Source organism: Malania oleifera, chromosome 7, assembly GCF_029873635.1.
Source record: "Malania oleifera isolate guangnan ecotype guangnan chromosome 7, ASM2987363v1, whole genome shotgun sequence".
NCBI classification, from domain to species: domain Eukaryota; kingdom Viridiplantae; phylum Streptophyta; class Magnoliopsida; order Santalales; family Ximeniaceae; genus Malania; species Malania oleifera.
The window spans coordinates 91,425,812-91,438,231 of NC_080423.1; the positions used below are offsets into that span (position 1 = coordinate 91,425,812).

At 35.5% G+C, this 12,420-nt stretch overlaps 1 protein-coding gene across 10 annotated transcripts; it reads left to right on the forward strand.

The window, feature by feature from the left end:
- Positions 1-1,054: 1,054 nt before the first annotated feature.
- On the forward strand, positions 1,055-3,220 carry LOC131159921 (RING-H2 finger protein ATL74-like). Of its 10 annotated transcripts, none has more exons than XM_058115158.1 (4): positions 1,104-1,480; positions 1,634-1,787; positions 1,936-2,159; positions 2,332-3,220. In XM_058115158.1, the coding sequence occupies exon 4, from the start codon at positions 2,427-2,429 to the stop codon at positions 3,024-3,026; it is 600 nt and encodes a 199-aa protein (XP_057971141.1). In that variant the 5' UTR covers positions 1,104-1,480; positions 1,634-1,787; positions 1,936-2,159; positions 2,332-2,426; the 3' UTR covers positions 3,027-3,220. The 10 variants fall into 10 exon arrangements, with proteins under 10 accessions (XP_057971145.1, XP_057971141.1, XP_057971142.1 ...); XM_058115159.1 differs by having other exon boundaries at positions 1,652-1,787; XM_058115155.1 differs by having other exon boundaries at positions 1,699-1,787.
- Positions 3,221-12,420: the final 9,200 nt, after the last annotated feature.

The window sequence follows — 12,420 nt, forward strand, 5'->3', positions numbered from 1 at the left end:
CCTAGCCCATTTAATAAACGGGACAACTTGTATTAAACCTAAATTCGATTTAAACGGATGAGTCATGGGTCATCTCTCGGGTTTTGACCTATTTTGTCACCCTTAAATATATATATATATATATATATATATATATATATTGGTTTTCTTATATTTTTGTCTCATTCGTTTTCATTTTATTTTGCATAATCAGTATTTTGTCATTTCCTTTCTTGATTTTTTAAAAATATTTATTGCAATATAAATATAAAATTTACATTAAGGTGATCACAAAAAAAATAACATCAAACACTCATTTATCTTCACAAAGATGACAGTAGTAACAACAAATTTTTGTCATACCTTAAAATTTTTTTGTTACTGTAACTTAAACAAATATATTTTTTTGCACATAAAATAAAATAAAATTAATCTTTTAAAATTTTTAATATTTACTATAAACTATTTTTTTCATTTCATTTTACTCTTAAGCCATTCAATTCAGGTGTACTACAACACATGAGATCAATATATAAGTGTAAGTTGTGCTCCCACGGACATGATGGTGGAAAGGTATCAACATGTAAGAAGGAGCATGGAGGGTTCAATTTCAAATATATACACTTACGGAACTAGCGGTACCTGTGGACGGTGAGAGTTTATTTTATGAATCAGCGGGGGTCGTAAACGGTGAGAGTTCGTTCTGTGAGCTAGCGGGGACCGTAGATGGTGATAGTTTTCTGTGAGTCAACGAGTATCGTGGATAGCCGAACGTTCAACTGATGCACGGAAGTCGTGTCCGCATTTCGGACTTTACCTGATCAGTGAGACCTAGGGGAGGACGTTGATTCATAGGTTTGGTGCCGCATTAGGGGATCCGAAGAGCTTGTTAGTGGCGAGAGTTCCTATATAATAAAATATCCTATGTAATAATATATATATATAGTTACTTTAATGTTCCAAATGCATAAATAAAAAAATAACATTTTTATTTTCAAAAAATAGATAAAATAAATAATTTTATTACTATTTTATTGAAACCTCGAGAACAGAGCAACAAAGAAACAACAAAAATGTTTCCAAATATATCAAAAGTACTTTACAGCGAATGACGAAGGCAGTTCATCCAAAACACAAAATAGGCAAAACACCCGCTTCACTTTTTTTCAGGATCTTGCCGGCAGCCGGTAAAAGGGCTATAGGCAGAAAGATATTTTGATAGTGCTGATGATTTCTCGTTCTCCTCCTCCTCCTCCTCCTCCTCCTACTTAAATACTTAATTAAATAATTACCAACACCCATCTGCATCAATCAACAGCGACAATGGCTGCCTAATTCCCACTCTGTTTCGATCTGCATCATCATACACAAATTAAACCTCACACTCAACGGCATCCATGGCAGTAACTCCGCGGAAGCTCCAAGAATTTCTCTATTTCTTCAATGGATCTATTGGGTTGGATTAGGAATTAGGATTAAAGTACCAAACGAACATGATTTGGTAGGCAAAAAGCAGTCCTAAATAACTTCTAAATATCATAGTTTACTTTCATTCTGTGTTACTTTTGTAGTTTGTTTGTTCATATCTCCTCGGCTTTAATCCTTCTGTTTCTCATTTCTGTCTGGGTATATAAATCTGTTGTCTCTTGATTAGCGCTTGACCCCTCCACAGAGTACACAGCATAATGAGCCTTTCCCACTACTGTCTTTTCATCGCAGAGGCTGGTCATCTTCAAGTCATGTGGGGATGGTGGGAAGAAGAGGAAAAGTGAGCTGTGATCTACCTGAGAGAGTTTGGGTGGAGGGAGGTAAGCGTGGCTGTTGGATTTCTTGTTTTTAAAACTTAATCTTCGTTTTTGTTTTTGGGAATTGGTTTTGGTTGAAAAGGAGATGGAAATTAATCTGGTTGGAGAGGACCAGAGGACCATGTCTGATTGTGAAGATGGAATCGTGCAGATAGCAAGCAAGCCAAACGGTCCCTGATTCGGATAGCAGCCGAACGCCAAACCGATTTACCATTTTTGATTTTTGGGTTCCTTATCCGTGAGGCAGAGAAGATGCTTTTAAGCTTTTTTCATGTCGTTTTCTAGTTGGAATCTCCACAACATTACTCTAAAACTCAAAAGAGGCTTTGGATTTTCTCTGTTGCCGGGGAAAAAAAATATCAACCACAATCCAAGGCAAGAAAACACAGACCCTGCACTTTTCTCCTTGCTTTTAATTCCTCGCTTCAAACATCAAATCCCACTTTGATTTCCACTTCTTCAAGAAAATTTCTATCTAAATCTCCCGTTCTTCAAACATCAAAATCCCATCTAAATTCAACACACCCCCTCTCTCTGTTGCTAGCAGAAAATCAAGCAGAACCTCAGCGGAGTGCTCTATTCTGTTTGTCTCTTTTTTTGGGTGAAAAACTCACTAGGCTGTTTGAACAAAACAAGCCAGCAATGGTGAATTTTCCACGGAGCCTTCTCGGCGAGCATCTCGCTTCGGCGCCGGCAAATGGGAACAAGATGCACGATTCCGACGTTAGCGAGACGAACTTCGACACGAACATGGTCATCATCCTCGCCGCCTTGCTCTGTGCGCTGATAGGCGCTCTGGGTCTGAACTCAATCGTGCGTTGCGCGCTGCGATGCGGTCGGCGGTTCACCTCTCAGACGCCGGACCAAGCGGCGGCTCGCGCGGCGGCCACGGGCCTAAAGAAGCGCGCTCTGCGGCGGATTCCGGTCGCCGTGTATGGATCCACCGGCGCGAATTTCCCGGCGACCGAGTGCCCGATTTGCCTGGGAGAGTTCGAGGACGGAGACAAAGTGAGGGTGCTGCCAAAATGCAACCACGGGTTCCATGTGAGGTGCATCGACACATGGCTCGTGTCCCACTCATCCTGCCCGAATTGCCGGCATTCATTGCTTGAGCGGCCGGCCACCGCAGATGGTGCCAACGCCGCAGCCGGAACTCCTCCTCCGCCACCGCCGCCAGCGTCGGGAAATGGGTCCGGGCGGCGAGACAGTGTGGCCGTAGTAGTTGTGGAGGCGGCAAGTTGATTCATGGAAATGGTCGCCAGAGAACAGGCTAATCTTTCCCGTATCCATAATTTCCGGTAGTTGGATAGTAGATGTCAAATCGGAAAGCTGCTGAATTTTCTTTTCTTTAAAAAAAAAATTGAATTAATCTCATAGTGTAAAGGATGATGATGATGATGTTTGATAGAGAGTAAGATGAGATCAGTTTCACTTTCTCTTTGTGAGTGATAATGTTTGACAGTCGGACCGAAATGCCATTATATATTTAGTTGAATGTTTGATAGGAGAGGAGGTTGGGGTAATGGTTTTCATCCACCATTTGTCCATTTTTTGAATGTTGGAAACGAAAATGCAACAACATGGTGGTGTGCATTACAGAAAATGGGCTTTACCATGACTTGAGATGTAATTTGGGTACCAAAATCCCTAGTTTTTTAATTTATTGAGATTTCCTACCTATTTTGAAGTTTATTACTCTTGAAATTTAGGGGTGTTCATGGATCGGATTGGGCCTAAAAGTTAAATCAATCGGATCTTATTGGTGTGCAAGAAGTCATTCTTAAGTCGAACCATTAAGGATGTAGTTTAGGTCTGTTTGAATTGACTTGTTTATTGAGGGAGTTCGTTCTTGTTGATGGTTTAATTTGTTGTAAAGGGAAGCAGAAAAGAAAGAAAAAAAATATAAAGAAATATATGTGAGAGGTTTTGTCAAATGTAATAACGTATGTTATATTGAAAACACTACTTAAACAAGTGTCGTTTATGTTATATATATTAAATGAATAGACTTCTTATAAAAAAGAAAAAGGAAAAAGAGCAATAGTATCTATGATGCCCCGATTTTTCATACAATTTTTTATAACAATAATAAATAAATATCAATCAAATATCACATCGGCCACGTCAACATTTCTGATGCCACTCACATGACTCGACCCGCATTGGGTGTCGAGTAAACATACATTTTATTTATATTAACCTAACAGCGGAAGACATAATGTACATACCATCTAGAATACAAAAACCAGAGTATCAATATCCATATACATACATTTCTATGCCATTCCCAAAAATAGTACAACACTAGGCGAATCACACCTCCCTAGTCCAAAACTCACCTTGTATATCAGGGTCTCAGCTTCCTGCTAACACGAAACTCTATCACTTGGTCTGTCTCTGTTTCCTGAAAAGTTTAGATAATTCGAGTGAGACACATTTTAGTAAAACGGAATAAATTATTTACAGTGTGTGGCAATATGAGTTCAGTTATAACACATTTTACTTTTCAAATCATCAATTCATTTGAGAAAATACACTGATATATATAATCAAAATCATATAAGTATAAAACACAAACTTTTATAAGTTTTAAAACCATTTCTCAAATTCATTCTTACACAATTCATATTTACTAGCGAAATTTCTGAGAATAGGGGAGATTGTACGCCTATACATGCAGCTTCCCTTTGCTCTGATATCGTTTGTAACCTTACTTGATTAACTTGGGTTCGACTACAACTGATACTCATCAGGGCACTCACCTTACTTAGTAAGCCCTCAACCGGAAGGTTTTACTTCGCCTCAATTATTTATGTTATTAACTCACACATATCCATTTTACTATCCAGCACATGAGTATTCTTGGTTCCCAGTACTAATATCGCATCTGTAACTCATGGCTGCCCAGGGGATCTCTTTTCCATGCAATGCTTCCATGCATGGTCATGGTTGTACTGCCCGAAGGATGGATCTAACTGCGGTTGGCCGACCCGGTTAAATCAAAATATCTATTACATATCCCGCGTCTATAGTACGACTAGTTGGCCTATAGCCCTGATCCAGACTCAGAGGGCAAAATAACTCTACTAAACGGCTTAATCGACTGTCATGCCACACGCCTCAAGAGTCCGTGTGGTTGCACTATCACCACTAGCAACGATACTGTACTCAATATCACAACCCATCGTTAGGGTTTCCATAAACATCCGTCAGAGTTATCATTACCACATACCCGCAATCATTATGCGGTATTGACATTTCATCATTTATGTTAGCTTTACTGTAATCTCAAAAAAGGGGGGGGGGGTGAATTGGTATTTTAAAATTTAATCCCCTAGGTCAATCCACTAGCAGTAGTATTACACAAGTCTAAGGTTAATCTAATGCATATAAAATAAATCAGTATATATATTCAGTGAAAATTAAACTGCACAAGATATTTAATTAAGTATGCACAATAAAACTGTAAATAGAGACGACACCAGAAATGTTATCGAAGTTCGGCAAATTGCCTACGTCCCCGCCTTAGCTCAAAAGTACAAGGATTACACTATAGGCTCATGAAATTAGGAATAGCTTCCCATACTTGACTTCTTTCAAATGATTTAATTCCTCTTGCATTGCTATAATCCAAGAATCATCATTTAAAGCATCTTCAATATTTTTAGGTTCATCTTGAGACAAAAATGCATAATGATTACAAATATTTTTTAGTGAGGCTCTAGTTGTTATCCCTTTTGATGTTTCACCAAGTATTTGATCTTTTGGGTGATTTTTGTTATATTTCCATTCTTTAGGAAGATTAAAATTTTCTGTAAAGTTTTCATTTGAAGCATTATTATCCTTTTCCTTTTTTATTTCAATGTCTTTTTCTTTTTGAGACATAACTTCTTTTTCATCATTCATATCTTTAATGTCATAATTATTTGATTCATCAAAAGTTATATGAATTGATTCCATGATTGTAGAAGTTCTTTTATTATAAATCCTATAAGTTTTACTATTTGTAGAATACCCTAAGAAGATACTTTCATCTGACTTTACATCAAATTTTCCTAAATCATCTTTAGTATTTAATATAAAGCATTTACAACCGAATACATGAAAGTAGGAAATAATAGGTTTTCTATCTTTCCAAAGTTCATATGGTGTTTTATCTATTTTTGACCTTATTGATACCCTCTTTACAATATAACATGCAGTATTTACAGCTTCTGCCCAAAAATATTTAGGCAGATTATTTTCATTTAAAATTGTTCTTGCCATTTCTTGTAAAGTTCTATTTTTCTTTTCAACAACTTCATTTTGTTGTGGAGTTCTAGGCGCTGAAAAATTATGAGTTATTCCTTGTTCATTAAAAAATTTATCAACTTCCTTATTTTTAAACTCTCTTCCTTGGTCACTTCTAAAGCTTGTTACATTGTAACCTTTCTCATTTTGTAATTTCTTACATAAGTTTATTAATTGGTTACAAGCTTCATCTTTGTTTGCTAAAAAGATTACCCAAGTGAATCTTGAATAATCATCTACTATAACAAAAGCATATTGTTTTCCACCTAAGCTTAAGGTTCTAGTTGGACCAAATAAGTCTAGATGCAAGAGTTCTAGAGGTCTTTTAGTGGATATGTATTTTTTCTTCTTAAAGCTAGTTTTTACTTGTTTTCCCTTTTGACATGCATCACACAACTTGTCTTTTATGAATTTAGTATTTGGTAGTCATTTTACAAGATTTTTCTTAAATAATTTGGATAGTGGATCCATGCTAGCATGACCTAGTTTCCTATGCCATAACCAACTTACTTCATTCATAACTGTTAAACAAGTTATGTTTTGATTTGCTATTTTCTCAAGATTTATACAATATACATTATTTATTCTATAAGCCATAAACAAGATTTCTTTATTTTTGGGATTTTGGATAACACATTTTTCCTTCATGAAGATTACTTCAAACCCTTTATCGCTTAATTGACTAATACTTAAAAGGTTATGTTTTAGTCCTTCCACTAATAACACATTATCTATAGTGAGTGAAGATTCTTTACCAATTTTTCTGATACCAACAATTTTACCTTTGGCATTGTCGCCGAAGGTGGCGTATCCCCCATCCTTTTGTTTTAGAGTAGTGAACTTGGTCTTGTCACCGGTCATATGCCTTGAGAACCCGCTGTCCAAGTACCACTTGTCCGTTGTCACTGTTGTCCTAAGGCAAACCTACAATGAGGGACACTATATGTTAGTTTTTGGTACCCAAATTCTTTTGACTTTCTTTATTTTGTTATTAGTTCCACTATTTGCTTTCCATTCTCCTTGAACTTTAATATATTTTCTTTTTAATGGACAATTGAACATCAAATGACCTTTAGTTTTGCACATATAGCAAATGGTGTGTTCATGTTTGTTATTTGATGAAGCACTAGCATAAAACTTAGCTTCCTTAACAAAATATCCCATGTATAGCTTTTTATTCCTTTTATTTGCTTTACCATTGAAGCCTATTCCTTCTTTGTTTTCATGAAACTTTTGCTGTCCAATCATCTTTTCAAAGTTTTCTTTTCCTTTGGTAAAATCATAGATAATCTTTTCTCTATCCTTAATTATCTTTTTGAGTTCATTTATTTCTAAATCTTTCTTATTCAAGCCTTCTTTATGAGTTTTATCTAACTTTTGTTTTACTATATTTATTTCTTCTTCCAGCTGCTTATTATAAATGTCTTTCTTCTTCAATAGCTTTGAATGATTCAAGTTGCTTTACTAGTTCTTGATTTTGATCTTTCAAAATTATATTTCTTTTAGACACTTTTATAAATCTTTTATGTAGTGAGAATAATTTAGTTTGTAATTCCTTATAAGAAGGCAAGCTATCACATGACTCATCACAAGACTCATTTTGAGATTCAGATGAAGAGTAGTAAGAATTTACCTCTTCATTGTTTGCCATGAAGCATATATTTGCCATCTTCTGTTCACTTGATTCGATTTCAGTTTTGCTGGAGGTCGAGTCATCCCAAGTAGCTTTCATTGCTTCCTTCTTTTTCTTCTTGTCTTTCTTGAATAATGGACAATCCGGTTTGATATGCCCTGACTTTTTGCAATGATAACAAATTGGTAACTCATTCTTACCTTTACTTTCTTTTCTACTTGTCTCTCCTTTTTCAGTTTTCTTTTTATTAAATTTTCTAGGAAACCTTTTATTTCTTCTATAGAATTTTCCTAGTCTTTTAGTAATGAAAGCCAGCTCATCTTGATCTAAGTCACTTGTTTAACTTTCTTCTTCACTAGTACTATGGTTAGATGCTTTTAGAGCTATGAATTTTTTATGCTTAGGTTCAGGATTTCTTTCTTTCAATGCCATTTCATATGTGAGAAGTGAACCTATAAGTTCATCCAATGAAGTAGTTTTTAAGTTTCTACCTTTCATGATAGCTGTGGCCTTTGGTTCCCAAATAGAGGGTAGGCTTCTTAGAATTTTTCTGATCATTTCATAAGTAGTATAGGTTTTTCCTAAGGCACTTAAGGAATTTATTATATGAGTAAATCTAGTGTACATGCTTGATATCGTTTCATCAGAATTCATTTTGAATGCTTCGTATTCACTTGTTAACATGTCTATCCTATTATCTCTAACATCAACGGTTCCTTCATAAGTTCTAGTTTATCCCAAATCTCCTTAGCTATTTTGTAGGCCATGACTCGGTTAAACTCATTAGCATCCAATGCACAATATAACGCATTTATAGCACTTGCATTTATTTGAAGCATTTTATAGTCTAGGTTAGTCATATCTTTCTTTTCTTTTGGAATATTGTTTCCATCAACTATTTTAGTGGGGATAAGATTTCCATCCATAACTACTTCCCAAACTTTCCAATCCATGTGTTGGAGATATATTTCCACTCTATTTTTCCAGAATGTATAATTGTGTCCACAAAAGATTGGTGGACGGGTTGAGGATTGGCCTTCACCAAAGGGTGCTACTCCAATGTTTGCCATTAGATCTTTTTATAGTTTCTTGCTAGGAATTTCTATAACTAGGCTCTAATACCAATTGAAATTAGGAATAGCTTCCCAAGAGGGGGGGGTGAATTGGAATCTTTTTAATTTGATTATATTTAATATTTTTTTTTAAGATACTAAAGAAAGCACAACAGATATTTTATAAGCACACTTTAGAATACTTGTAATTTAAATGAACAAGACAATCAATAAAGTTAAAATAATTCAATCACTCAATCAAGGATAATTTTGCTTTTTTTGATTTCCCTGTGAATGTTTATCACCTTCTTTGAATTAGCTTTTAGTATGTGCTTCTCTTGATTAAGATTTTCACAGACTAACCAACGTACTCCCTTTTGGGTTTCTACAAACGGTTAATCGAAACGTACTTTCTAAATACCAAGAGTCTTGGTTTCTTTCTCTTTGGAACTTGTTACCTGCACTTTGAAATCATACAACATAGCAAGTATAGTATATAAAATAGAGAGAAAGACACAAGATTTTTTACGAGGTTCGGCTTCAACACAGCCTACGTCCTCGCCCTTGGTAAAATACCAAAGGTTTCCACTATCGCAGTTCCGTTACCGGGTGGAGCAATGCCTGTTTACAACCATTCCTTTGGTCAAGGCTAGAGCCCGCCTTCTCCAAACAATATGTCCTTGTTTGGTCAACGTTCCAACAGCCTGGAATCGTCCAAAATCTACAAGAGAAATATCAAAATCTGGTGTACAAGAGAAGCTCACGCAAAGAGCAGATTAGTACAAATCAAAAACTATGTACTTCAAAAGATAAAATATCAAGAATGAAATAAACTTTTGAAGCTTTTCAAAGAATTCACCAAAATTCTTTTCTCCAGATGAGAAATCAGTAATTCTTTAGGATTTGATGAACAAAAGATCAGAACAACAATTCTTTCAGCTTTGCAAGAGATTGAGTAAAAGAGATTTTGAGAGCAAGAGAGCTTTGAGAGAATTTCAATGCTTGGGATAAATTTTTGATTCACAAGAACCATGTATTTATAGGCTTCTAAGTAGGTTTCCTTTTGCAAGAGCTTCCTTAAAAAAATTTCCCAAGATATTAGAAAATTTGGGTTTCAAATGGCTACAATTTAAAAATAAGAGTTTTAAAATTTTTGCCCGTTGAATAGTGTTCAGACGTCTGAAGTGTCGAGGTCAATCGTCTGAAGTTCCTTAAACCCTTAAAAAATAGAACTGGATACAGGGTCAGATGTCTGAAGTCAGGGTTTAGACATCTGATGTCGCAGGTTCAGATGTTTGAAGTGGCAAGTTCAGACGTCTGAACTTGCTGCTGCAACTCTCTACCTGTTCTGGAAATTCTTCAGACGTCTGTACTTATTCTTCAGACGTCTGAACTTAAAGTTCAGTCATCTGAAATCTCTACTTCAGTCATCTGAACTGAAAAGTTCAGTCATTTGAGCTTATTAAAATCTGTTTTATCAAAAAGCATTCTTTAAAACTGATTTGCTCTCCCATGAATTTTATAAAAACTTAATTCAATATATTTAAATAGGTCTTTAAACCTTGATAATCTCTTAGAAAAAACTTCAGAAAATATTTCAAAGATATTTTTCCTTTTGAAATACTTACAAATATGTTTCCTAAGCCTTCATGCTTGAGTTCTCTTTGCTCTTGAGATTCTTTGAACAATTTGCTTGAGCTTCAAATATGTTAGACCCTCTTTGGATCATTGAGAAGTTATCTTCATACTTGACTTATACTTATTCTTCTCTTAAACCATACTTGAGTTATATTTGAGCTTTGCTTTGAGTCACACTTGATCCATATTTCCTAAAACACCAAAACTCAACCTTTTTCAAGTTAAATCATCATTTGTTTGTTATCACCAAAACCAATTGAAGTCGCGGGATTTATATATTTCCAGCGCACCAAACCCTAACTTCAGACCTCTGAAGTTCCTTGTTTCATTCATCCGAACTTCAAACACTTCATCTTCCCTCACTTTCCTTTCACTCCGAAACCTCTACCCCACTCAGATTCACCACACGACATCTAGGGTTTCTGAAAGTCTGTATCTCCATGCCTCGAATCAAGCAGACTGCGAACAAAGGTTCTTCCTCAGGGAGGGAAACCCAAAATATTGAGAAATGGTTAGTTGCTCCTCGTGCTCGACTTTGTTATAAAAATTCTTTGAGTTCTATAGAACCAATCTTAGGTAAAGTCTTGGATGTATCATTCTTTGTCAATGAATTTCCGGATATCCTTACCTTGTTTCGTGATATTGGATGGTATGACTTTATCACTCAACAACCCAAGGGTTGTTTTCCTTATTTAGTCAAAATCTTCTATGCAAATATGCAATATGAACATGGGATTTTCTCTTCTTAAGTTAAAGGAAAGAAAATTATGTTGAATTCTGGAATATTGTCTCCCATTTTAAAAATTACTCCAGGATATTTTAATAGTCTTGTGTTTGCTCAGTCTTGGATTCTAAAACAAGGATTCACTCTTGCACAATTTCTTCCTATGATTATGGAACATGAGCCTATTTATTTTGCACATCCTCCACTGTACAAGCAATTGAATTTAAAAGGTCAAATTCTTCATAAGTTAGTTTCAAATAATATCTTACCAAAACAAGGCTCTTTTGATCATCTTTCTTATATCGAATGCTTTGTTCTTTGGTGTCTACTTAAAGGCAAATTAGATTTGGTTAGTTTGATTGTTCATTGGATGTGGACTAAGTTGGAATCAAATCGAGTTATTCTTCCTTATGGAGGAATTCTTACTCTCCTCTTTACTCAACTTAACATTGCCAATGTTTCTGAGTTTTTCATAAAAAGGACTTGATATGATCTTTTTAATGAAACTTCTCTCAAACAAATGGGATATGATAAGGGAAGTTCCGGATGGTATTTAAAAGCTGCAAAGACTACACACGCACCATGTAACGACCTGCTTAATTAATTGAGTATATTATTTCTTTTTTTTACGCTATAACATTCTACATGCTCTGATACCATACCGGGGAAAATCCAATCATATACCTAAGTAGCAAGAAGCAGAAACTGAATAAACATATCCATATGTAAATATATACAACACCATACCACATAATACCAGAGTGCTACATGTTTCCCAAAAATATATACATATCTCTGTTCCCAAAGCACCCTCAACTAGTTAGGGTATACAAAATCATTCCCAAAAATGTACTCACTCTCTGACAGGGCACCACTATAGCCCCTCTACCTGCGAGCCTGATCTGCTTGCCTACCTGGATCACCTGAAAAATAATTCAACACTGGGATGAGCCAACGCTCAGTAAGAAGAAATATGCTATTACTAGTGTGTGGCAAATGAGCTACTATATCATGAAATCTATTATCAAATAAACATGTCTAACTGAATATATAAACAAAGTATAAGTGATAAAATACACCACCCCTGTCCCTTGCTTAACATGACAGTATTGGAGTTTATTATTCAAAATACTTCTAGTATAAGTAAGTAAGTTCCCTGTTTCTGCAAAACTATACATAGGTAATAATAACTAAAAATGTTCCCTGTGGCTATCTGTGTGTCATGACTTACCCCCTCATGATAGGGTTGTGCGGCCCGTAGGCTAGATTTACCCTGACTGGCCAACCAGGAATAAATCA

Excerpts from the sequence above, each read along its gene's own strand:
- LOC131159921 (XM_058115162.1), top strand. The coding sequence starts at position 2,427 with ATGGTGAATTTTCCACGGAGCCTTCTCGGCGAGCATCTCGCTTCGGCG.